Source organism: Toxotes jaculatrix, chromosome 17, assembly GCF_017976425.1.
Source record: "Toxotes jaculatrix isolate fToxJac2 chromosome 17, fToxJac2.pri, whole genome shotgun sequence".
NCBI lineage: Eukaryota > Metazoa > Chordata > Actinopteri > Toxotidae > Toxotes > Toxotes jaculatrix.
Window position 1 is genome coordinate 6169011 of NC_054410.1, and position 27308 is coordinate 6196318.

Below are 27308 nucleotides of genomic sequence, written 5' to 3' on the forward strand. Positions count from 1 at the left end.
GCAGAGCTTTATGTGAAGCAGAAATGAACATTGCTCTACATTCAGGAGCACTGCCATTACCTAATGAAACAGACAGGTTCACTGACCTCCCTGAAGAGAGGAGACTCTGAGACTCCGGAGTAACAACGCCCCCTCTGCTCTTTGTAGGTACTCCAGTGCATGAACTGCCTGCAACAATGCTGCCCCCTTGTGCAACTTAAACAGGCTCTGCTCTGACATGGTATAAAGAACAACAACGTCATCATTTTGAACAAAAAAAAAAAAAAAAAGAAGGAGACCCATTCAAAAGCTTGCTGAATATTTTAAAACTTTAATGTACAGTGCTTCATGAATCATTACTAAAAACACAGGTGGTAAAAATCAAATTGAAACAAATAAGTTACACTGTAGTAAAAAGCACTTGAGATTCCTTTCCGTTTTCATCATTAGTGTGAACCCCATATGAAAATAGCATAGAAAGTATGCAAACATAGAATTTCATTCATATATATTTTCTAATCTTTAACTAAATAAACCTTTTACCCCTAAAATTCCTTTAACCAACTGGATGAAATGAGGAAAGTTTACAGCTGTGTTTGTGTCGTGGCCTCGATTCCATCCATAATTCTGCTTTTTAAACAGCTTGAAAACCTTTTTTCGTGACAACGTCCCCCAACGAGAACCTCAAAACGAGCCCAAATAAAAAGGAAATATAAATTAACATACCAAACATGTGAACAGTCTGCAAAACTTGTTTTTTTCCCCATTGACTGGCATACAGTTAAACACTGCCACTCACACACACACATACACACACAAACACACTTTTAACAGTATGTCCACTCACCAAAACACACACTCACACACACGAACAGTCTGTGCATAGACCCAGGTTTATCTTGTGGAGTAACTGGTAATTGGAGCCGTTTGTCCCCCAACTCCCCACTGTGGTTTGTCCTTTAATGGAAAATAACCCTTTAACCCATTTGTTGCTAAGGCAACAGAGGCTGGCTCCGGGCCCAAGAGCTTAACACAGAGATATGTAGAGAGAGATAGATCAAAACATGCTGTTTCCATAGTCCAATTCGGTGCCTGCTATCAGCAAAGAGATAAACAGAAAGAAGGAAACCATAGATACACACTGCAGGGTTAGACTGATGAAAATATTGAGCTGATATTTGACTTTAATAACAGCCAAGACATTTTGATATTATAAATTCTTTCCTAAGCACCACCGTACTTTGGCAGACCGACGAATCTCTATTTAAATGTTACTATATTTGCACATTTTAAAAATTTAACTATTCAATAGTTCCCCCTGCGCATACATAAGCTGTGTCATGCGGTCCTTCAGTAGCTGCTGACCCACAAAGTCAAGGTTTCAGCGGAGTGTGTTAGTGTCACAATGACCTAAATGCAGTTTCAGACACTCCTTCATTCAGGCAAAGGAGAGAATCAATATTAGTAATCTCTCTGGCGTTAAAGGTTTCAGTTTAGAGACACCAAATATCAGCAAACAGTGACTTTACTGTGAAAATATGAGTCTGATAAAAGCATTAAGATTCCCCTAAGCTTAAAAAAAACAGCAATATCTGAATTAAGTATGGCTTGCAGAATGAATGCTTCTGCCTCTCTTAATGTCTGTTTGTTGATGACATTAAATAATAATAATTTCCTGACAAGTAAATTATAAAGGAACATGTGACAGAGGTGGATATCTGGTTGTAAAAATCAAAGAAAATGTAGATCTTGAGTAAACATTTAAAATATCTCGTCAAAAAGGGAGAAATCTGGGTTATTAACAGTATTAACAGTCTGCGGAAAGTGTAAACTTCTGGCTGAAATGACTGAGCAGAGAACATATGGTATAGTTGATATCAGGTTCAAAAAGAAATGTAACTAAGAGGAGTCAAAAACCCACAAAAACTTGCGAAAGTTAAGTTAAATGTGGTTTGCAGTGAATGTGGTCTGCTTTCCCTAATCCCCGTTTGTAATCAGTAGATTCTTCAATATTGTAAAGAAAAAAAAAGTCAACACTGGATAAAATTTCAGGGTAGTAAGCAAGTGGCATGGCTATCTATTTCCAGAATTAGTCTTGAATTAGTTTGTGCTGTTTGTTGTCTTTCCTGCTTTGTTATGTGTATCTATAGAGACCTGCGGAGTCAGTGGCTCCGATCAGTTACAGGGTTGACAGCGAGGCATCCAGAGCAGCCGGGTGTAAGCATGACACAGAGAGAGGGGAGGGTGGGTTAGAGGCTCAGGCGCTCTGGTAACAGGGGGTCATCTTGTTCTATTGCACATACGTTTCTGCCTTTTCTTCATGTCTGGCTTCCCAAAAAAATCTCACAGTTATAAACAGGCAGCAAGTAGCATTATTTTTGTTTTTTGTTTAAATAAAAAAAAAAAAAAGAAAAAAGAAAGGAAAAGAAAAAAAAAAAGCTATGGACAAGTACGGAAAAAAGCGCTCAATTAAATTGCAGCCAAAACCAGGATAGAATAATATTAATAATATTAATAATAATCAACAAGAATATTCACAAAAACAACAACAATAACCATATATAGCTACACAGGCAGAAAAAGTAACGTTTACCTGTATATGTTTTTATATATATATATATATATATATAAAAACCCAACAACAACAGTGTAAAATTGATTGTCATTTCAAGATAAAAAGCATCAAAAACATCCAAGGCATCAACAGTGAGGAACAAACTGTAAAAAGTGACGAGGGCTGGAGGGGAGATTCACAGAACGAAAGCCCAAATGAACAACGCTCACAGAGAGAGGGAACCCATTTGGTGCACATCATGCATCTGAGAAAAGCTTTTGGCAGCCTCCAGTGCAGAAGAGCGGAGAAACAGAGGCATCATTTTACACTTGCCATCCTTCCATCCATCTGTCCGTCTTAGAGCGGAAAATTTATCAGCACAACCCTGCGTTCCTTTGCCTCCCTCCCCCTCCCCCCTCCCCCCTCCCCCCGGGTTCATACTGTCAAAACTTCATCCCGTGCCGGACACCTGGGATGCACGTTAAGCAAGCGCATGCTGTGGCTCATCGAGAGCGAGAGAAAAAAGGGGTCCAACAAGTTCCACGCCTGACAAACGAAGCAGGGCGAGGCTCAAAGTGCCGAGGAAGGCCGCGGGTCTGGCGTGGAGAGCAGGACAGCGCCGAGAGGAGCGGCATGGCTTTGATTTGACCGAGCCCTGTGACCAAGAGAGGTAACTCCTGAAAAGCTTTTCAAGCAGAGTAAAGGGGCGTTGGTGAGTCACACACACACACACACACACACACATTCATACTCAAACACATACACGGGAGTCTGTCCCTGAATGTGCCAAGCAACGGAAGTCTTCTTGTTCCACAAAATGTACAGACAGTTCACAGGAGGGATTCTTCTTCTTTTTCTTAATAAAAAATTGTTCCTCCTCCCATCCCACAGAACAAGCCACGCTACAGTCAGAGCGTGCGGCCTTCCTCTCACTGCCAGTCCTCATCGTCCTCATCATCCCTGTCTGACGAGTCATCGTTGGTGCTGTCGCCGCCCATCTGTCGCGTCCCGTTCTGCTGCCGAGCGGCCAGGATGGCGGCGGCCTCGGCTGCCGCCTTTGCCGCCGCTCGTTCCTCGGCCTCTCTCTGACGCAGCGCTGCAGCCTTCTTCTCCTGCTCAGCGTGGCTCTTCATGTGGGCGCTGCGGCTCTTCACCTTGTAGAAAATCCTGCAGGAAAATGGACGGAGAAGGTCAGAGAGGCCTCTTGCTGCAAAGGTTACAACTTCAACATGTGCAGAGGACCAATTTAGCAGGACCCAGGCCACACTCGAGCCAGCGTTAGCTCTGCCTGGAAAAAAGAAACGCATCCCCCTCGCTCATTTAAACGAGGTGATGCAGCAGGGTGCATAAAAGTGAAACTTGACTCAGCCTTTGCAACAACGCTGTACAATGTCACGAGGCAAAACGCTGCAGTGGCCAATCAGAACACATTCCTACTGTCAGATTTGTAAACTCCTTTTTTTATATTGTATATTGTTCAACACTACATGTAACAGTTTCATACACATTTCCTGTTTTGTAAGTTCAGTGCCTTTACAAAGTGCTTACTCTCTCCATATACACCGTGGTCAAGGTTCAGTTTGATGCATGGAAATAAGGGCTGGTTATTGACAGTCTACAAGGCCACATCACTCTTCAAATAAAGATTCATAACAAGCCACCGGGGCTGCAAACAACAATTATCCTCATTATTGATTCAACTGCTGAAATGGTTACTACAGTTTCTAAAATGACATACTTAGAAACTGTAGATAAAGATAATCAATTCACAGTTATACAAATTAGAGAAAAGCTGAAAATGCTTACATTTAAGAGACTGGTACCAGAAAATGGCATTTTTGCTTGAAAAGTGACTCTAACGATAATAAAAATCGATGGTAAAATTTCTGTCAAATGAGTCATGGACTGATCTGTTTAGTTCCACGATAAATATCACAGCATGTGGCACAGCAGTGGGTCTGGAGCTGCATAAAATGTGCAGCCGTGTGTACTGGGACAAACTTTTCCTGACTTATGCAATATCTAAACCTTTCTGTGTTGGTAAATGACTGATAAACTTTTAAGTTTTATTTCCTGGAGCACAATAACGGGAGTGTAGATCTTGTCATACAGTACCAGTCAAAAGTTCGGGACACACCTTCTTTATTTTTGTTTGTTTCATTTGGTTTGTCTTTATTTTTATTACTTTCTACATTGTAGATTCATACTAAAGACATCAAAACTACGAAGGAACACATATGGAATTATGTAGTTAACCTAAAAGTGTTAAACCAATCAGAATATGTTTTATATTTTAGATTCTGCAAAGTAGCCACCTTCTGTATCACTGGGTAGAGTTGCACCGACGAGAGGCGCGATGTGCCATATCTACTCTGTGTTTCAGTTGCTAGGACACGGTTGGCAATAACAGGCCCGGTGTTGCCAGAGGACGAGCTGTTATTTAATCAGAGCATGACAGGATGGTTTGATTCTTTCAAAGACACCACGAGACACTTGCCTCTATTTACCGATACATATTCCAAGTGGGCAACAGAGGTGGCAATATTTCCTGCAGAAATGCAGTATTTTATATCTGGCTAGTTCAGTCTGAGGCTGCTTATGTAACAAGTGACTGCCACTGTCAGCTTTGCATAAGTAAACAGAGCCATACCAGCGTCTCCAACAACAACAGCAGTGACCGATGTGACATTTCTAATCACCGACCTGCCGCATTTCTTGCAGGGGAACTCTCCCTCCTGACCGGCCGAGCCTTTGTTGCCCGTTGAAGGGCTTGTCCGGCGTGCGTTGCCATCGTAACGCGGTTTGGAGCTGGGAGGGGGTGGATGAGGAGGGTGGATAACCCGGGACTGCGGCTGGTTTCTCCCCGTGTCCTCCTGGCCTTTCATGATCAGGACGGTCCCAGGCTGCACACACACACACACACATTGAAAAAGAGAGAGAGTTGTCGTTAACATGAAAGCTCCAGTTTTACACAGACATTGAGAGCAATTATAAAAGAATATAATGAGCCTGGGCCTACTTTACGATCACCTTTAGGTAGGATAGTGTTACAATGGCATGCAAACGTGCCCGTAAACAAACATATGGACACACAGTTTAAGAAAACAGCAAATATTAAGCCTGGCGCTTTTGTCAACAACTTCTGTGTACTGAAGGGTGAAGTGCAATGCAAATAACAAGGAGAAATGTTTCTTGTCGAGTCATTGTTTGCAGACAGACATAATGGAGTTACACAATCCAGAAAGGTTGACATCAGCCAAGTTATCGCCTCTAAACGTCCAGCAGGGGGAAGCAAATCCAGCACCCATCCACTAGGATAAGTCGGATAGAGTTCACAATCACAAACATGTGGAGTGTGATGAGGTCAACTGAGGTTCCCAACTGGGATCCATTTGGGGGGGGTTGTTCCAAAATAATTCTTGTTTCTATTTTGTTTATCTGGCGTGACAGTTTAGGAGAGGTCTTTGTATAAACCAAACCCTCCAACACAGGCTTTTGTTTACTTTAAATTCATGTTTATCCGACTCATTGTAGGTGTACGTGTGCTTGAGTGAATGTCCTTGTGTACATGTGCTTTACAGTAGTGGTAACATGTTTTTTTTAAGTTCCCCTATTAAGAATTCATAAGCAGAATACAAACATGTAAGATAATAGATGTATAACAATGTGCTATGTAGTCGAAAGCAACCATATGAACATCTTAAGTGTTTATTTATGTGCATTATTTGCCAACAATTAGGACTTCTCCTAGGACGACGTATTTTATATTATTACAGTTGTGTTTTGTGAGAGATATTTTTCATTCTCTGTTTACGGGCACCCACAGGAGGCGTTAGAGTTGTTAACAAATATATTAATAAGCACACAAATCTGCTTACAACTACATTATAGTGAGTTATATAACATGTTAAATGGGATGTAAAGTGTCACCATAACAAACAAATAAATAAAATATAATGAAAATATTACAAAAAACCTGATAACTCCTTAAGTACTTCCCAGCCTTTGAGAAATGAGCAATTAAAAACTCTTTTAAATCTCTCTATCTGCCCATCAACCAACCATCTATCTATCCTATAATCTACTTCTGGAGTACTGACCTAGTACTGCGGCTTATCATGATTTTGGTTGTATCTGTAACTAATAATACCGTATTAGTCCATATACATCAATCAACCACAACATTAAAACCACCTGCATGACATTGTGTAGGTAACCCTCATGAATCTTTACTGCAGAAACAGACCAGGGGACCCAACAATCTGTCAAGCTAAGTGTCTGCTGTCACTGATGAGAAGCTCAAAAGACTGAGAATGATAATCTGACCAACACTCTCTCCTCATAGATTTAATTCACATGCTACATGCTTGTGGATGAATGAAAGAATATCCAGCCAAACACTTTACATACGGCATGTTAGCAAACAGGAATTAAACAAGAGTCCCAACAACTCTTTTTTAATCTTATCTATGACGGCAAAGATCCATAAACAGAAACTTTATGGGGGATGACACAAAAAAAAAACCCTGTCCTGCCATGAATTCTTTTATCTGCTTGTTTTATAGCTGTTGTTGTTTTTTTTTTTTTTTGATCAGTCAGTGCTTAATTTCCCACGCAGTGCCAATGATCACTTTGACACTCACGTTCTCAGTGGACTGCAGCGTGTGTGTCACCCTGGTGGGGCCGACATCCTGTTTCCTGTCAGCTGACCCTTCCCACTTCCTGCTGTCCTCCTCCGGCTGTGGCTCCAGTCTGTGAGAGCCCTGTCAGCCCAAGGAAGCAGAGATTTAAGACACAAGCTTCTGGGAGAGAAACCTACAGCTAGATGCTCATTTGGAAAGCTCTGTAGTGGAGTGTTATACATGCTGCTTTTCACACTGAAACTTTCTTAAACACTGGTTACTTGATTAACACTGATAATGAGGTTTAAAACTTGTTGCTATGTATGCATGGAGCTTTGCATAGTTAGCACAACATCCCGCAAAACTGCACCTGCAGTGTTCCCATGACTGAAACATATCTCTGCATCTAATGTTAAAGAACAGTTGTATTGCCCAAGATAGTAAAATGTCGAGCAGCAACCTTTCACACGTGGTTTAAGAGTCAGCTGATCAATGACGATACTCTGAGCTGGTTTTTTTTTTGGAACTGACACTCTGCAGTTTCACACCTAAATAAAAATCTGTTGCTTCATGTCTAATCATATCTCCCTGCAGTCATACAGTCACATCCACCCTGTTGAATTCTATCCATATTAACTTGTGACCTAAAAATGATCGTAAATCAATATTTAGTGTATTATGGTTATTTCTGTGACGGAGATATGTGTCATGGCTTTGGTCTGCTTCATGCCACGGGCTCGACTGGCTCTGCTGCAGCTTAATTTTCTAATAACCATCTTTAGGTCTATTTATCAGCAACAAAACACATCTGTTACTGCAGTGTGTATGTTATAAGACTGACCTTATGGTCCATCTCTTCCTCAGTGGTCCTGTTCTCCAAGGGCTCTGCCTCCCCGTACATCAGAGTCCCGTTGCGGCCAATCTTGACATGTTTCTTGTATGTGTAGTAAAACTCCACACACTGTGCCACCGTCTTAGTGGTCACCTGTGAAACCACACACACATGCACTGTTAACGGAGTTACAATTGAAGAAGTTTTTAAAATGTCAATGCATGTTATTAAGTACATGAAGCCATTTTTTGGGCCATTTAAGGGCTGTTAAGCCTGTAAAACAACAGCAAACAGCGTGGAGCAGGAAATCTGAGAAGCTTCTCTATAGCGGAGGCAGCAGTTTTATCAATTATAAACTAATCTGCTGATTATTCCATCTTCAAATTCCTTGTTTTACACAATCGTCAGACCACTGACTTTACTAACACACATATGAAAACAGAAAAGCAGAACAGAAAAGCAAAACTCACAAAATGTTTGTCAGTTCTGCTTTAAAAAATGACCAGGCCAAATAATCAATTATCAGAACAGTTGCAAATCCATCTTCTACTGATCCTCTAATCAATAAATCCTCTCATATTTAAGAAAAGACAACACAACAAAGACCTGAAGTATATTCATAAACTGACTTCAAATGCCTTTAATGTGGTGCTTTGGTCAATGAACCCTGTGAAACTGATGTGATTTGGCCTCATCCTTGATCAGTGAAGTGGTTCAGACAGGAAAATTAAATAGTTTTGCACTGTTGTGGAAAAGCAGTAATTGACGACACTGCAAATAATTAAACAAGGAGGAAACATAGTTCCAGAGTGAGTGCATTTCCTTTTCCCCGCCCCGCCAAAGGGAGGAAAGAAAATGATCATTTGCACAATGTTTATCTGGGAAATGCTGTTGACTGCACAGCAGTGGCCTTAGTCGTACCATGACTAGAACTGAGACTTTGTATTTTGCTGTCCTTTTGTTTGAAACCATACACATACCTGTTTCTGCACCATAACGAAGTCCTTCTTGTATGCAGTGATGCCTTTGTTGAACTGGCGTCTCTCAGCTGCTGTCCAGCTGTCTGATCCTGAGGGAGGGAGGCGAAGACATTTCAACAGAGACGGAGTGAGAAGAGAGACAGATGAAGAGAGAGATGCAGCGTGTTAGTGGCCAGTTTAAAAACACTTAATCACATAACAATTATCTTGCTTTATTCTGGGTGTGTGGAGACCCATACAAGTTCACCCCCCCCCCTTCATCCTCCCCACACATTCACTCAAATCACTTGATAAACAATGGCTCTCCTGTCTTCTGCTTGGGATTAACCACATGCTGTAACCCCCCCTCCCTATTCCCCTCTTCCCCTCCTTCCCTCATCACGTTGACCCTGACAATCCTCCACAGTCACCCACTACCCCCACAACCACCAGCACCACACTCTCGCTACTGCAGCTGCTATTGCTTGGAGGCAGGGGCTTAGAAAGTTCATCGCTGTTTATTGGTAATAAGACAGAAATGGGGGAGGGAAAATGCTCCACACATCCCTGATTATGAACCAAGGCACAGATATAAGCACAAACATACACAAGTACAGAATTTATCTTGGTTTAAATTACCATTTTTAACTAATTAAGAGCGTTTGTTTTGAACTCCTTTGAACACCAGATGGGTGGGGTTTATCAGATAAAGAGATAAAAGATGCCAGAAAATTATGACAGAGGCAAGAAATCAATTTAGTCAGCTTTCTGTGACTGATGATATGATTTACTTGTCACAGAAACAAGCAGGTGAAATAAATCTAGGGCTGCAATTAATGATTACGATCATCTATTAACTGTCCACTACTGTTTTGATGAATCAAAAAAAAAAAAAGAAGCTAAATTTTTATGTAACTTACCTGAGTAGTGGTAGTTTGACAGATGATGATACTTGGGGAAAATTGGATTCCTCAGCATCAGGAGCGACAGAGCAGCCTGAAAAACACAATCTTCACATTACTTGAAAGTAAAGACACTTGGCACATTAGCTGCACAGCAGTGATTGTTATGGGCTTTTATACGGCAGGTCATTCCTGCCAAGCAAGTGGACTCTTGTTCTATTAGACGCTCCACTTGTGCTTTATAAACCTGTAAAAACACAATGAGCCAAACAATGAATCTTACGGGTAACCGGGGAGTGCGATAACCATCGTTCTCGATTTCCTGAAAGTATCAAGTACCTCAGTGCATTGTACTGTGATGATATAAAGGATACGCTCTCTGGCATTGTCAAAAAAAAAAAAAAGAATCAAGTTTGTGCTCTTTGAGAAGAAACCATTTCACTGTGCACAAATGTTGAAAGACGGCAGTTTGAGCCGGACCGCTGCAGAGAGTGGGCGCTTTGACAGCACCCCCACCCCCGCCTCCCCCTCGTAGTTTCCTTGACAACGCTGGACCAGTGCTGGTCGCTAGGGCCTGAAATCTCCAACAGTATAGTACCACAAAGCGCTCTGACAGCTCTGAAGAAGACATCGAGTCAACCACAGCCAAGATGTCTTAAGACATCTCCGAGGGGTCTAGATAAGTTTGATGGTCAATTCTCACGTTTTTATGTTATACGCCAAACAATTAATCCTAGTGCAATTATATATATTCTAATCAGGTATGAAAATAATTATTAGTTGAATCCATGATCCTTATTATTATTATTGACATTTAAATTACTCAGATTAACTTTGCAAAAATTAAAGTAAAAGCTGGTCACAGGCAGCAAGGCTGTCCTGAGATGCTAAGTCTTCATTTTTACTTTTAATTTCCCAGCATTCATCTATAGCCGCTGTTCTAATAATCCCACAACTGGTTTCTGGTTAATAATCTGAAATAAAACCATATCTGACTGTATCGTTGTATTGTTGGTCTTTCGATGGGGGTGATGTGACGAGAAAAGAGCCACTTGTGATGCTGCCTCGCAACATTTAACAGTGAATGCTATTTGGCCTCATTACCAAATCCAGCACAGAGAGCACTGTTACTTTTTTGGTTAAATTTGATCAGTTGCACAGTGAGATTTATCATAATAAGGCATTATTTGCCAAAGCCTAAATGCCTTACAGCTGTTTTATTCAGTGGTCAAAGATGAGCTCTGGTTGTTGTTGAAGGATTACATCCCTGGATACATGCAATGCAAACTGAAGCTGCCCGGATGATGAGCTCTTGTGTAATTAGTGGTCTGACAGTGATGAAGTAGGTATGAGACACACAGCATGTATCACTGCTGCTGTTCAGGTGGGGCTCCCGTCTGACCAATCTTGCTGACACTTGGTGACTGCAAGCTCAAACATTTCTGACCTTTTCTGACCTTCCTCAAGCACATTTATGACTAACGTGTTTTTTTATTGCTTGAAAAGAAATACTTAAATTATTAATCACTTATCGAAGTAGTTGATTGATTTTCTGTCAATCGGCTAATCAATGAATCTATAGTAAACCCTGTGCCTCACGCTTCTCTGGCAGCATGTGCAGCTCTTCTGCTCTACACACCGTGGTCTCACTGTGCCTTCGACTAAATCAAACTGTTCTACTATCTCAGTCATCTCAGGCCACCGCAGAGTTTCAGGACACAGCAAAAGTGAAATTCTACAGATCAGTCATTTCCGTTCAGTGATCATTGAGAGCTCAGAGGAGGGCATTACAATACATTCACTACATGTACATGCAGAAGAGAAATCAGGTTATTGAGAGATAGCAGGGTAAGGCAGGAAGTCAGAGTACACGTGCATATGCACTGGATCAGTCTGATTAATTTAAACCTTACATTTACATGCTGCTGGTCAGTAATCAGTTTTCTCCTCTCCCACCTATCATATTTTTGCACTTGCACATATGTTAAAAAAAACAAACCAAAAAAAACCCTGTTAGAGCAAGGTTAAAGGTTCACAAGACCAGGAAATCAAGAAATCAGGTTTCACCCACAGAAATCGAGTTGTGCTGGTACATTTCTGTAATTCCTTACTCTGAATATGGAAACCAGTTTTCACGGGTACACAACGCTTTAGGTTTGTGCGGAAAACCAACATTAATCCCATTACATGGCAGTAATTGACTTCTGTCCAGGTTACAAATATTTTCTATCAAGGCTTCAGTGTAAATAGAAACTCTAATCCTGAGCATGGACAGTGCATGAAGCCTTGCGTTTTCCTAAATTCAAGACAGGGATGCTAATACTTTTGAAAGAATTATTAAACTTCAATTTGAAAATGATTTACCACTTCAAAAAAAGAAAAACACACCCAACAAGACTAAGAACTCTTACAACCACTGTAATTATGTTCTATCAATCACTCACTATTTTAAAAGGACTGAGGATTTTGCTGTGTTCACGAGTCAAGCCGACCTTTAAAAGGAAAACAGGCTGATGCGCATGTGTGGTTTAGAGAGCACAGAGCACAGCTCCTGTTCATTTTTCTTTAGAATGATATACATCTCTGACCAGCCAGTCAACAAGGATTGTTCTGCCCCACTCACCATTATGTCCCCTTTGCATTCGTACAGACAATGGTGGGCTAACTCTTGGTTCGTGCCTCCTCCGCACAAAACACTGGAGCAGGCCAGGTGCATGAGGTCTTCCACTGAAAGCGACAGAGATTGTTTATGACAGGGAAAAACTACACTTTGTTACTATTTTGCATTAAGGGGTGACAATATTTTATGAGTTTGTAAAGGAAAGAATGAAGGGCTTTATACAGTATATTTTGTCCTATTATATCATGTGCAGTGGTATCTGAAGAGTTAAAACTGCTTGCACTTGCTCAGTGATATTACAAAATAATATGCTTGAGACACCCTCATATTGTAGAAACTTGATCATGAATTGTCAAACCTCTAAAGCGATAACAAGTTACTTCTGTATTTTGGAAACAAGGAAACGACAGACTTTAGTCTGAGACTGAATAAAAACTGAAATATTTTAAGACAAAAGAAGCAAGGCCAGACTTTTTCCTGGTGTTTAACAAACCAAAAAAAAAAAAAGAAAAACTTTTCCTCATCATAAAATATGAATCACAATTCTGAATAAATTCTAACTAAAGGCCACTTTCAGTTTACAAATCCTGCACATAACATCCTGTTCCAGCACCGACAGCCTGACTGCCAAAATTTATACTCTTGGTTTTGGGTGATGTAACGATTGTGAAATACTGCTCCAGGTACATTTCTTACCTTTCTGATGGAAGTCAGCTTTTTCCTCCAGCTCCTTCAATGGAGCCCAGACCAGATCCGCGCTATGGTGATCCAGCTCGACAGCTGACCGCTGCCTCAGCTCTGGCACCTCCGCTTGGTACCGCGACCCAATATTTATCCGTCTGCGAACAGGAAATCGGTGTGAGCGACAAGGCTGGAGATGATTCAATTGGAAATTGAGGAAAAGTCACCAAGTGCCTCTGCAGCTACGAGGCATTTATTCACCCTTAAATATTTCAGCTAAGACATCATACTGCATATAAATATCACGTTTCTTTTAAGATTAAAGCTCTTGTTTTATTTCTGAGATCATATTTTGGTTTCCAAGCTTTTCTTTCTGCCATGATCTTTAAATAGCCACAGAGAGATTGTTGAGGTACTCGGGCTCTGAGTGCTGCAAATCTTGCACGGTTTTGAATTCAAGCTTGTTACACAGCTCTCTTGTGCTCTAAGCATAATGAATAAAATTCAAAAGCCTTTCAAATTTTATATTTTAAAACAGAACGCACTTCTTTTAGTGGCTGAATTGAAAGTAAATGGATCCTCATTGTGGTGTGGGACAAAGGTCGAGGCCAAGCAGGAAGAAAGACTCATAATACAACCAACACATGCAAACTTAAAGATACATTTCTCAAGGGAATGAAACCAGATATCACAGCCACGAAGTTGTGATAATCATGCTTTTCTCACACAGACAATCCCGTTCAAGCATGTCTCCTCCCTCCCCTGCATTTCCAGTGGGCCTGCAGTATTTCCAGCTGAGTGAGTGTGTGTGTTCTGGCAGCCTCCCCCAGGGAAGGTGGGCTGGTAATAGCTGAACTGTGATGCCTCTTGTGTGTTTGGGAGTACACCAGACTCAGCTGAAACCATGATTTATGGGAGGCCTCACTGGCTCGTCCCTGACTAACTTCTGACCAACTGGCACCACTCAGGGAACAGCTTGCACAGTGCACCCCCATAAACTGCACCTCACTGTCGAAAAAAATACCAAGACACAAAAAATACAAAAAGAGTCCCTGACTTTTAGTTTAATGGTTAAACTTCCGGTCTCAGTGTCCTTAGAGCTCCCCCTTCTCAGCTGCTCTAATTTTCATAAAATTTTCATTTTTCATAATCCAAGCTGTCAATGGCTGTGTTAGAGGGTTAGGGTTATTGTTAGAGGCAGAGTCCACAAGCGATTCACAGGAAACAACGCACGCATGTAACCCAGTGTAATTTTATCTCACTGGTATCAGTCTCGCTGTGTCCTTTCTTTACACTGTATCAAGGCTGTTTATAATTACTGCTAGAGAAGCTGGAACACTTCCTATTGCATCTGCTTCACTTTAAAAGTGTTTCAACTTGTGAAACACAGGATGGCTTTTATTGTGAAGCAGCCACAGGAAACACAGTATATTTTATAGATTAGCTCTGCTTGTTGGCAGAGCTGCATCTATAAAACACATACAAGATGCTTTTCTGCTCTATTTGTGTGAAAAAGTAGTGAAACAATATTTTTTCATAACACAGAACTATTCTATAAAAATATTTTTGGAGAGATTCTGACTAAAAGTTGTATTAATTTTTATAGATGTCTGAGCCATTTTACATATATGTGCTGAAAAAAAGGAGGGGATACCATGCATGTGGGGTAAGGGTAGTTTAAAAGGTGCTAAACAAAGACAAAAATGAACACATGGAGAGTAGACAAAAAATGAACCAAACTCAACCTGGACCACCAACCACAGGGTTAAAACAAATGTGAGTCTGTTTGGTTGCACTGTAAACAGATCCACTAGTTGATTCTGTGTTAGTGATTCTGACCAAGTAGTTGCTCAACTAGTGTTTGCTGTAGTATTAAACCATGGATGTCCCCGCATCAGCCAGGACTGACCCCTTAATGATGGAAACTTTAACAAGAGCCACATATGGTACGTGGTTAAACTCCAGATTATGTGCCCATTCTTATCAGTTTCCCGCCAAGTTATAACATACACTAAAGAGCACAGGCACAGTGTATTTCATGCCATTAGCTTTAAGAATTTCATTTGACAGATAAAATGGACTTGCTATGACAGGACACATTTCACTCAGAGAGATATTAGGCTGCATAGTACGATCAGAAGGTGAACGCTGCCGCTAATGCTAGCTGTGTACGACAAGGGAAAAGATTCCAGTGGTAAAAGTGGCGAAGAGGAGGGCCGCTTTAAAGGATGGGTTTAGAATTTCAAGAAATCTCTGCTCTCTTCCAAGACATTTCATGATTCAGCCCAGTGTTATGGTTTGAATAATTGATTGCAGAACTACTACTCCAGCTATGATAATGCATGCTTTTGAGTGCCTGTACAATTTATCTGAAAGTGACACACAACCCCCAAACCCACGCTTTCCATAATGGAAGATGATGATTCTGAGATGTGGAGGGGTAAAATACTCACGGCTCGATGCTGACAGGAGTGGCCTCGCTCATAGCAGACAGAACTGGTGGTGTGATGTCGCAGCTGTCTAAAGGGGCAGCAACACAAAATCCACTCAGTGATATCATCAAAAAGTTTTTTGTCACAACCACGGGAATTATGTTTTGATGTACAGTACAAGAACTAAGAAACATTTTTACAGGTTAAAATAAAAACTACTAAATGTAGATAATTCACTTAGGAATTATACACTGCTGCCTCATCTTTATTACTTCATGTTTGAATTTACACAGTTTAGATATCCTGTGGATAATTAATGAACTTTATTTTCTTAACTTACTAGAACGCAACAGGCTGCGAGTGGCTGACTTGGGTGTTGCAGGAGGCGGCAGGCCTTGGCTGCTGGCTGCAGCAGTAGACAGGAAAGTGGAGAAGTAGAGGCCTGAGCCTTCACGAACAGGGCTGAGGATTGGTGGAGGCGTGTAAGGGGGCATGGTGAGGGGGTTGTCAGCCAGGCGTACAGGGGAGCGTAGGTGGCTCTGGTAAGGTGTGATGCTGGAGTAGACAGGCGGAGCGATGAATAAGCCAGGTTTAGGTGGCGGGATGAAGAGAGGCTCGGGCCGCGGACGCCGTTTGGACTTTTTGCCATCGTCGTCTTTCTCCCCCTCTGTGCTGCCATTCTTTGTGAGGAAAGATAATTTTAAGAGGGTAATTTTTCACACGAGTACGCGTGTGCACTGTGATACATCACTTTTGATTTTACGCAAGAACACACACAAAAAACAACAGTTATGCATGGTAACATAGTTTTTTGTATGTTTATCCAGAGAAATCCTAGAGAGTGAACAAGGCACCCAAACCTTACCCCAACTGTATAGTACATAATGTACAGCATGGCAGTGCTAAACCCTGATAATCTGCTGGATCTGGGACAGGGCAACCGGTTCACCAAATCCCCTCCATACCACCCCCCTCCCCATAAAAAAAAAGAAAGAGGGAAAGGGGAAAAAGTGTGGAAAACCAAAATGGGGGCAGGGGAGACACTGAACATGGTGGGGGGAAGGGAGGGCGTGTTGGTGCGGGCGATGTGGCATAAATGTAAGGATTTAAGAGCTGGAGTTTAGACAGACAGGAAACTGACTGAAGAGGACTGTGTGATACCAGACTATAGCCCCCATTTCTTTGATGCTTCACTCTAATAGATTGGTGGGTGAGGCCTGTAAATGTATGAAAATGAACCAGATAAAAAAACGATATATTAAACCCTGCAGGCACCACAAAAATAAATAAATTAAAGAAGGAAAACAAAACAAAAAGCAGCCAGGGAAGACAGTGTACCCACCTGCTCTGAGCTCTCTGACAAGGAGTTCCTGAGTGAGCGTCTCCGGGTGACAATGACTGAGGGTTTGTGGTCTGCACGGCCGAGGTCTTGGGGGTTTGAAGGCCTGGGGGGCCAGTTGGAGGTCAGGGCTGCTTCGTCTCTGTCAGGGGAGGAGGGGTCCTGCCTCCGGACCGGGACAGACACAGGGATGACAAGCGGCAGAAGGTTGTCGTCTCGATGCCGCTTGGCGTTCAGTCCCTCTGATTCGGTGGGACTCCATGGCCTGTGGGGCTCCTAATAAAGATGGTGGATGAAAATGTTACAATGCTATTTAGAAATGAAATTTTCCTTCATGCAAAACATCAAGAGCATATGAAAATCCACTGTTAGCACACTGCAAATGTAGGAACTGTCATCAAGGCTAGAGCTGAAACATAAAGTCAATTAATCAGTCAGTCCACAGAGAACAAATCAGTAGGAATTTTGCTGAGTGAGTAAGTGCCATTTTTAAGGAAAGCATTTGGCCTTAAGTCTTAAAGAAATCATAATGGGCTTTTTTTTTTTTTTACAATTTTCTGAGTTTAATTGACTAAACGATGCATCCAGAAAATAACAGTCAGAGATATCAACAATTTTTGCAACTAGCCATTATTTTTATAAAAATAATGGCTAGTTGCAGCCCTACGCTAAAGAACAATATTACATCCTAGTGGAAAAAAAAAAAACCTTCAAGGGGGTGTCTGCTCAAAGTGGGTTACTGTGATCAAAGACAGCTTCATCCTGTTGTTGGCTTTCTATAGAGTCCTCAGTGCAACACTTGAAACTGCAGCTCACAAGTTTGCCAACTTTTAGATGTCACATTTTCAAATGCAACAACTAATACACTCAACTGGTGTACCTACTACAGAGCACCAAGCAACAAGTGTACAGATCGTCACTCCCTAAAAACTTTAAGTAACTGCACCATAGCACACAGTTAATTCACTTTGAACAGGCTGCCAAATTATGACAAATACAGGAACCCTGCAACTTTGTTATTCAGCTCACCCAAAAAACCACAATACAAAATGAAAATTCAGTCAATACTCAAAACAAATAGGTCAATTCAACTTTAAACAAGACTGAAATGTATTCCTATAGAGCACAAACACAGAAAATGAACTGCTGTAAAAATCATTTCAAAATTAAACAGAGGAAATATTAAAAATATTACCATGTCTTGGCTTGATATTGCACTGCTAGGTGCAGCACTTAAGTGACCGACCTTACATGCATATCAAAGAAACCGTCCCCAAAAGCATTCTTCACATTTTTCCTCTGAGAAACCATAATGAGTGGGCTTGAGCAGCCTGTGTGCTTTAGCGCAACGATCAACTCTGGAGCAACTTCAAAGCTATCTAAACCACCACATCAGAGGCCAGCTGAAGACAGACACATTCTATCACTGCACACTGCATCTTCATGGGCAGAGAGGCATGCAGCAGTGTGGCTACGCTGGATCTCTGTTCATTATTTGTGGTGGAAAACTCCAGTCCCTACACCAGAGTGGTGGAGAGATATTCTGCTGAGCACTGCAGGCAGGGCAACCCTGCACCCCTCCCAGTATAAAGGGAAGGGGGGGGGGGGGGGGGGGCAGACGAGGCCAGGCTGGAGTTTCTCTCCTTTGATGGGATGGGGGAGGTGTGCAGGCATGTAACCAAACACACTGCCTGTATGATCAGCTACTCGTGAGGCAAATCCAGGGCACAGCCGTGCTGAACTACAGACATACTGACTCAGTGCTGTTTGGAAACAGGATTTGTTGCACAATCACGACATCCAGCAGATAAACACAGATAAGTTTATGACTGCACATGGCACCGTTTGCGTAATCTTTTAAGTGGTGCGTTCAAAACATTTTGTAAGAGCTGAAAAGTCACATATGAAGCTCTTTGTAAAGTATATGTGAGAGTATTCACAATGTAAAGACTTCTCTAACCACAGAGCCTCCCTGCAAGGCAGAGCTAAGCACCTCCGTTCTATGGTGTACACTTCATTGGGCGTTGATTACACTCTGCATCTCTTCCAGCAACACGTTAATCACAAACAACACAAGTTTTGGCAGAGTTTTCTTGGCAGTTGCAGTAGGCTGTTTGTTCCAGTTCCCGCTCTTGCTCGGGGAGCTAAAGTCCCACTGCAATTATACCCTAGGATAACATTAGAAAAATAGATTTCTAGCTCTCACCGAGGTATTCGCAATTAAGAGCTTCCAGCTAGCAGCGACGAGTTTAGATATACCTGCAATACCTGATATAACTGCAATGTAATGATCAGGATTGAGAACGTTCACTCCTTTTCTATTTAAGGTTATTTCTGTGGTTCTTTTGCTTGAAAGGAAACAGCTGAGACACAGATGAGTGAACAACAGAGCAGGGGAAGTAAAAAAGGAAAGCAAAAACTAAAGACGGGGAAAGAAAAGACTAAAAAGCAAGATAAGGAAAGAGGAATTCATAGTTTGCAGATTAAAATGAGGGTTTACCTTGACAACATGTGATGGCAGAGACTCCATTTCCGAGGCCTTCTGTGCAAGGGTCTCCAGGTTGACCTCCTGGGACACTCTGCGTTTCCTGCGTGTGATCTGAATGACGCCCGTTGGGGCTGCCTGGATGTCACGGGCCCCGTTCTGGGAGCCCTGGTTCCCCGGGGCAGCCTGATCCGAAGAGACAGAGAGAAAAGGGTTGTCGGATGGCGCCCCTCCTTCCTTGGAGAGCCGTCGTGATCTGCGAAGCTGTGTTTGGGATTGGAGCTGTGTCTGGGGCTGCGACTGAGACAGGAGCTCGGACTGGAGAGCGGGCTGCAGGGGATCTGATGACTGCTGGGGTTCTGGGGTGATGTCCTGGATGACTGGTTCCTGGATCTTTGGGGGAACTGGAGCAGAGGACTCCTGGGAGTGTACCACTACAGGCTGTGGATGTGGGTGAGGGTGTACATTTTGTGCACCAGGGTAATAGTCAAGCACATGAGGGTTTTGTTGTTGCAACTGCTGATGTTGCATTTGCTGCTGAATATGGAGCTGTTGCTGCTGCTGCTGTTGTTGCATTTGCTGCTGCTGTTGTTGCTGTTGCTGTATCTTTTGTTGCTGCTGCTCATGCTGTATTTGTTGCTGCTGCTGTAGCTGTTGCTGTACATGCTGTTGATGCTGAATGATTTGTTGTTGCTGCATTTGTTGATGGTGCTGCTGCTGCTGAATTTGCTGCTGGATTATGTGATGTTGGTGGCGCTGTATTTGCTCTTGCTTCTGCAGCTGCTGTAACTGGTGTGGGGGTTTTTGCTGTGTTGAGTAGTTAGGTGGGTTAGGTAGGGTTGTCCTGGTGCCTTGAAAGGTCTGGTAGTACGCTGGCAGATGCTGCTTTGGCTGACCAAAGGCCAACTGGAAGGGCTGCAAAACTGAGCTTCCTCCTGGGTGGGATGTGCTGTGCTGCTGGGCGTTCAGTACCCCAGGTTTTAAAGTTTCCTGAAAGGCCTGGGACTGCTGCTGCTGCTCCCACTCCATCCCCCGAGCCTTAACCGTATCCCTGTAGGCTTCTACTGCAGGGTTGGCCCCTAGAGGCTGTTTGTCTGCAGCTCTGTTAGGGGGCTGCTGATGTGGCTGTAAGCCAGACGTCTCGTGCATCGACTTCACAAATGCATTCTGGGTCCTTGAGTCTGTTACGTTAACTCCTCCAATGTAATTTGTAAAGTTTTGTCCCCAGTTAGGCATGGTGGTCCAGGAAGCAGCCCTCTGCTGCTGGGACTGTGATGGCTGCTGCTGACTGGGCTCCTGGTGGGCCCACTTCATGGGAACAGTCTGCTGATAATGACCCCTGCTCTGGTCACCCTTATCTGGGCTGAAGATGACGGAGTTGAGGTACATGTGAGGGCCCTCAGGATTGGAGGTCACGGTGCTTGCAGCCTCACTCTGTCCAGGGTCTGCGGCAGTGCCACCCGGAACATAATAGGACCCTTCGGGGTGCTGAGAAGTCTCCTTCATTGCTACGCTTTGATCGTTGAAAAACGTGATGCGTTTGCCTGTTCTTTTGGCACTCGGTTTCTGCTGGGCTGGTACACTCATGACGGGCATGAATAAGCCGAGCCAGATGAATATTTTCAACCACACAAACTACTAATGCTAAACCAGGTGTCACTTCAATATATTAATCCAAAAATGAAAGGGAAACCGCAGTAAAATAAAGCTTTAAAACTACATTGACATCAGTGTGAGCAGGAGCCAGGTCAACCAAGATAATCTTCTCTTCCTCTCTGAAGTTCTTCGTGACCCATTCAGGGGTCGTTGGCCTGGGGTGTGTAGATCTGAGGAAGTCTGTGTGTTTCTCTCATTCATGGGCAACACCCTGTATAGAGAAAATGAGAGAGAGGTCACACATTGAGCCATCAGACTAAAGGGGTCCCCACAGGGGGCTCTCATTATCGTCCCTGCCTCAGCCATGTAAAAACCTGCTGTTTGCTTTTTCAACAATAGACCTCCACTGAAAGGTATCAGGTTTGAGAATAGAGGAGGGGAGAGGTAGGTCTAAACTGTGTCATTATTCACTAAGCTCACATGACACAGGGATAAGGTCCTGCATGCGGGCCAACACGTATGCTAAAGGACATGCAGAGGCTATTCCTTGGGAAGGCGGTTCACAAAGACAGCTAGATCAATAGTTCCTGGAAATGTCATTACATGATATCGCTGCACCACGTTTATTGATGGGTCATGATATCAGTACTGAAGCGCAAACACACGTCGACATGTTTATAACTGAGGCTCAACTTGCAACCCCCTCACAGCTCAACTGACCTGTAACAGAAAGGAAGCTCTCTTTCCTACCCAACAACCTGAACATACGGCAGATTGAACGTGATCTTTTCACAACTATGTGACTCATCAGAGGTGGAAAAAGGAGAAGCTATGCCCTTTGAACCATGGCTGCAAACTCAAAAAGGAAGGGCAACTGAAAGTGAGCATGAATGAGTCATGATCAAAAAGATCAATGCGAGGGAAAATTCAAAATGGCCTTGAAGGCTTTGATAGCGTATAGTGAGGAGATCTTGACAAATGGCACTTTGATTATCAAAAATGTTTGATGGCCAGGTTTTGGAGCAGATTTTGATAAAAGTGCAGTCTGCCAAATCTCAAGATGCACACAGATCGCAACCGTTTGTGTTAAATTTTCAATCCCTGCTCCATCTGTATAAAATAAAACCATGCCACTCTTGTGCAGCAGTCTACAACCTACACAGAAAACCATTAAGACGTTTTACTGCTTCGAGAATTACAATAATGAAAGCACTCGGCTGCTGCAGGACTCATGTTACACAAAACAATTTGTCAAGATGATTACATAAATTAATACTAGAATCTCTACAACATGAGCTTGGCAAAGGCCATCTCTGACAACCTAGGAAGTGACTGACAATTGTCACCCTTTACTCTGGTGGCCCAGTAAAACACAAGCTTCTTAAAATAGACAGCTGCAGCTGTTCAGATCCTGCACTGGCTCAGGGGCACCACTGACTGGGGAAACTGAATGGCCACGCTATGTGGCTAACAAACTGTGTGTGTGTGTGTGTGTGTGTGTGTGTGTGTGTGTGTGCATCAGCAATGCCATGTGATGTTACACATGCCCATGGCCGTGTTGTCATATCCTATGAAACATCCTCTAGGGAAAGGTGCACATAAGTAAACCACATTTTCCTCGCAGAGCGATCCCGCTTTGGAGCACAAGCATAACTGCTGATTACACGGCGACCATGCTGTGCGAGCAGTGCCTGTGCATTTAACGGGCACACACACACACACCCCATCTGAGGTGAGGGATTATCGTGACGCATCACAAGTGCAACCTTACACAAGCCTGGGGTTTAGCCAAATAAAAACTCTAGCACGTTAAATTGGCTTAAAATAAATTGTCGAGCATCATTAGCCGCCCTAATCCATCGCCGTTTCCAAATTTACATCAGCCCGTGTGGCACGGCTCGCACATCAGCCGACATATGCGGCCTTGCACCGTGCAAGAGACGACAACGTAAAGAACATAAAGAAGGCAGAAGAAAAAACATGCTGAGTCCTTCCACGACACAGGACTCTTCCTTGACACCACCCGCCCCTCCTCCCTCCACATCACTTTCCGTGGCCAGCCAGCTCAGCGCTATTTACGAGAAACCCTTTGTTGCAGAAAACGGATTATCCGGTCACTAATGCCATGTCCCGCTGCAACGAACCGAGCCAACAATGCAAACCGTATGACAAAAGTGTGGTGGCATCGCTAATAAACAACCACCACGGGTCGATTCAACTTGTCAACAAGGTTAGTACGTCACACGTGTCCTTCTGTGCACCCCCCAAGTCAATCATCCGCTCTGATTGAGACATTAAAACGACCAACAGACCGACCATGAGCCCGTGCGGGGGTCTGATCAACAGCGGTGCGCGCCCAGTGCGCCTCGGCGAGGTAAACAAAACTTTGTCAGCAAGCTGTGGCCACAATAACATGCACTGTCGACCACAACAACAACGCCACAGTCATCGACATCTCGGCTCCAGCCCCGTCTGCCCCGATACTTACTGTGTTTGTCATGAAAGCTGCTACTAACGGCAGCTCAGCCCCGCAGGATCGCACACTCGCAGCTCTGTGCGGCCAGCAGCGGCAGCAGGCCCGCACAATACCGACCCGCGATGATGACTGCATACATCCCCAAGGTTGACTCATGCTATGCTGCTGACCTCACTCACTGGTACTTTTTTTTCTCCCTTCACCCCCCCTCCCCGCTACAAAGTCAAGAGGAAAAGGGGGTCGACGTCGGTGCGTAAACAGAATCCTTCCCGGTTGGAAACGGAGCGCTAATCTGCACCAACGCGGGCGCAAAGCCGCCGCTGTCTGTTGCACACTATTGCACTAGTATTGCAAACACACGCATACACGCAAAAAAAAAACTCACACTGGCAATGCGGCCTTATGCTGTACAACGACTCTCTCCGTGTCTGTGCTTGTCTTGTGATCCCCTCCACCCCCCCCCCCCCCCCCTCCCTCCACTGCCACAAGCGCGCTGGCCACACCCACTTCCATGCCCATAAAAGGCTTTCCTCTGACATGGAAGGCGCTGTAATTTACGGAGCAAGATCCCCTCTCAGTCCATGCGGGAAATTCCAACACACATGGGAGGACCGCGGGGATGGAGGGGAAGGGCGCACCCGCTTACACATTCGGTTTACGTTCACTTTCCTTTCAAATTCACACTTATTTTTGTTTGCTTCTTGTTAATAAGGAAATTCTACATCTTTGACCCGGTGTACGACAAAGGCGGTCTTATTTGTGGCAGCTGCAGAGGAAGACTCCTCTGGGTGTGGGAGGAAAAATTTGAAAATGCATTTTTTGTTTATAGTGGGAATGCTGGTTATAATATTTTCAGCATGAATTCAGCGTTTCCAAATAATACAACCACAAATTCATGGCGCAGCAGCACATCCTGATTTGATTTAAAATGTTTACTTTTTCTTTTCTTTTTCTTTTCTGTCTTACCAGCAGCAAATATTCAGTTTATACTGAGACAGTTTAAACAGAGAGAGGGAAGTCCCTCACTCTTTGTGAGGAGGCAGTCAGTTTGGTGTTTTTACTTAATAAATGACTAACAGAGAATAAATTTGGGCTGCAATAAGCAATTCTTTTCATCAATCTGCCAATTATTTACTCTATTAATCACTCAATTTGTAAAACGTTTTTTTGTTTTTTTGGTAAAAATGCTGGTCAGTTTCCTAGAGCCCAAAGTGCCGCCTCAAAATGTCTTGTTTTAATCAAGCGACATTCTTAAATACATAAAATTATAGAAAATAGAGAAAAGATGAAAACTCTCACATTAAACCACTGAATTTGTGTCATTTTTGCCTGAAAAATGATTTAAACAATTATCAAATAACAGTATATTCACAGGTTGTAAGACAAAGTCTCATTCGTGATAGTTACAAACAGTATTGTCTTAGTCTTTAAGTGGCCAAATTGACATTTTTCAGGAATAGTTAAGCTAGCCTTTGTTGTACTGTTAAAATCAGTTTCAGTGGTTCAGCATCAGTTAGTACCTGTGTTCATATGAGTTTCAGGATGAAATAATACCATGCGAATGCTTAACCAGGCCCAGATCTTGCAAGGTGACCTCTGACCTACTCAATGATGTAATGTCAGACAAATAAAACAATAACCTAGATAAAAAGTGACCCTGATCATCATGAAGCAAACAATCATTTGCATAAACCAGTCCCGAGACAACCATATGATTAGTTTGTTAGTCGACCAACTGAAAAGTCATTCAGTATTCATCATTTTATCTATAGCTGAAATGATTAGTCAGTTTCAGTCCAAAATGAATCAGCAATTACTGCACATGTTGGTGTTCATCACTGGACTGCATGGGCATTTTTTACACAGAGGCCATTTGGACATGTGACAAAAGGAAAATTGCAGGTGTAAATAGTAAAATTAATGATGGCTCAATTCCATTTAGCTGCTTCGCATTCAGGGTTCTGGCATTGTGCATGCTGGCTCACTGTCACACTGTCATGGCTTACTGAGACTCTTGAATGGAACCGACCCATTGTTATTAGTTACACATGCGCTTTTACCACTATGACAAGCCAAAATGTTTGCTGTAAAAAAGGGGATATTATAATAGGAAGTCCAACTGCCTACATATTTGTAAATGATGATGCAATATCATGTCATTGGACATGAGCAAGCATGTGCCAGTCAGACTGTGCAGGGCTGTACTCTCTCTCTCTCTCTCTCAGGCTCGCTCTCTTCTCTCTGGCCCTTAAAATAACTTGCAAAGCCTGAAAACATTCACAGATGCAGTTGACAAGAAGTCGAGTCAGACTGACATGGCTGCCTCTGATGACATTTTCACTGCACTGAGAATTGTGGTGTGAGTGTGTGTATGTATGTGTGTGTTTGTATAAAACAGCCTTTTTGCTGGGTTTTCAAAGAAGATGCCAGAACACTGAATGGAATTATCATCTTGTCAATACACATTAAATTAAGGGGCGATGAATTAGTTAATTTATTAATGACAAATATAATTTTTCATACATTTTATATTGTCAGCTTCCAAAATGTGGGGACTTGCTGCTTTTTACTGTTGAACATTTGTGCAATCTGCACACACCAACTGTGTACTCATTATAGGCTCTGTAAGTTACATTTATATGTTGTACCATTGGATTCTTATTATCACTCAATTACATTGCAAACAGCAGTTAAAGAGCTAATTTTACTAATGTTTTTTAATACGATCAGGGTGCCTTAATTTACAGCATATCAGTCCCTGGTATGTTACTGGTTCATTATAGGTTTTTAACATCCACGTCTGCAAAGTAACTGCAGCTGCAGTAAAAAGTACTCAGCAATGTTGTAGAGGGAAAATTAAAATAATCAAGTAAAGCAAGGTACTTGAGCACATTTGCTTAATTACTTTCCACCACTGGTGACATAATATGAATGGTACAGTGTGGGTGTTTCACCCCAGGGACTTTTTAGGATTTTGACATTTCGTGTGCGTGCGGGTGTGTGCGTGTGTGTTTTGGGAAGGGGGGAGGACGGGGGAGAAGTCGGGGGGGGTCGAGTCAGGTCACGAAAAGGTAGCTACGTTCATCACAGCTCCCTGCCACACATTAACATGGCTAATTAAGGTGCCCCAAATCGTAAATGTCCCCATTAACAAAACACCTAGCATGAGCTGACATGCATAAGCGAACAGGCTTGCAGTACTTACATTAAACTCAGTCCCTCCATGACAAGCTTTCATTTCCCTGTTTTTTTTTTTTTTTTTTTTTGACGGTTCCCCGCTGCAGCTAAAGTTGACGGCAAGCTAGTGTAACGGCTGCGACGTGCTAATGAAACCCCATAAACTTTTTTTAAAAATACTTTTTTCCGATTCCTCCACAAGGCGTAACTTTCCAGTTTGAAACACTTTTAGCTAGCAGCAATCGATACTGCACCGCCCGTTTATAATCGTTGACGAGACACAGACCGCTTGCATCCCCAACGTCGACTGCACTGGTAGATGCAGTTAGCTGAATATGTTCAGCAGCTTCTGCGTTGATGAACGCGAACGATAAAAATCACTTGCTGAGGGCGCGTGCCGTTTCTGATTTGCTGTAGCTGCCTTAACGGCTCAGTTGTACCTAGGAAAAGAAGGCCTATCGCTGTCAAGATAGTAAACTCACGCCACACCGGAACGTTAGGGAAATAATGTCGCACTTTCGTTTAACTACCTCCCATTCTCATTTAGAGAGAGTGGGAGTCACACGGAGCTCTCGCCAGCTGACTGTATCACTACGTATGTTTTAACAATAAATGCGGAGTGAAACATTAGAAGGTAACTGATTCCCAGCTAGA

General features: G+C 42.9%; 1 protein-coding gene across 2 annotated transcripts; it reads right to left on the minus strand.

Moving 5' to 3' along the window:
• Positions 1-296: 296 nt before the first annotated feature.
• Positions 297-27103, minus strand: mideasb (mitotic deacetylase associated SANT domain protein b). 2 transcript variants are annotated; one of them, XM_041060373.1, is made up of 13 exons: positions 26683-27103; positions 19421-21272; positions 16924-17196; positions 15922-16261; positions 15603-15669; positions 13165-13307; positions 12472-12575; positions 9867-9942; positions 8968-9056; positions 7997-8140; positions 7177-7296; positions 5237-5436; positions 297-3700 (listed from the first exon to the last, which is right to left on the minus strand). In XM_041060373.1, exons 2-13 carry the CDS (start codon positions 20999-21001, stop codon positions 3463-3465), a joined length of 3375 nt encoding a protein of 1124 aa, XP_040916307.1. In that variant the 5' UTR covers positions 21002-21272; positions 26683-27103; the 3' UTR covers positions 297-3462. The 2 variants fall into 2 exon arrangements, with proteins under 2 accessions (XP_040916307.1, XP_040916309.1); XM_041060375.1 differs by lacking the exon at positions 26683-27103 and adding an exon at positions 23490-24189.
• Between the last annotated feature and the right edge of the window lie 205 nt (positions 27104-27308).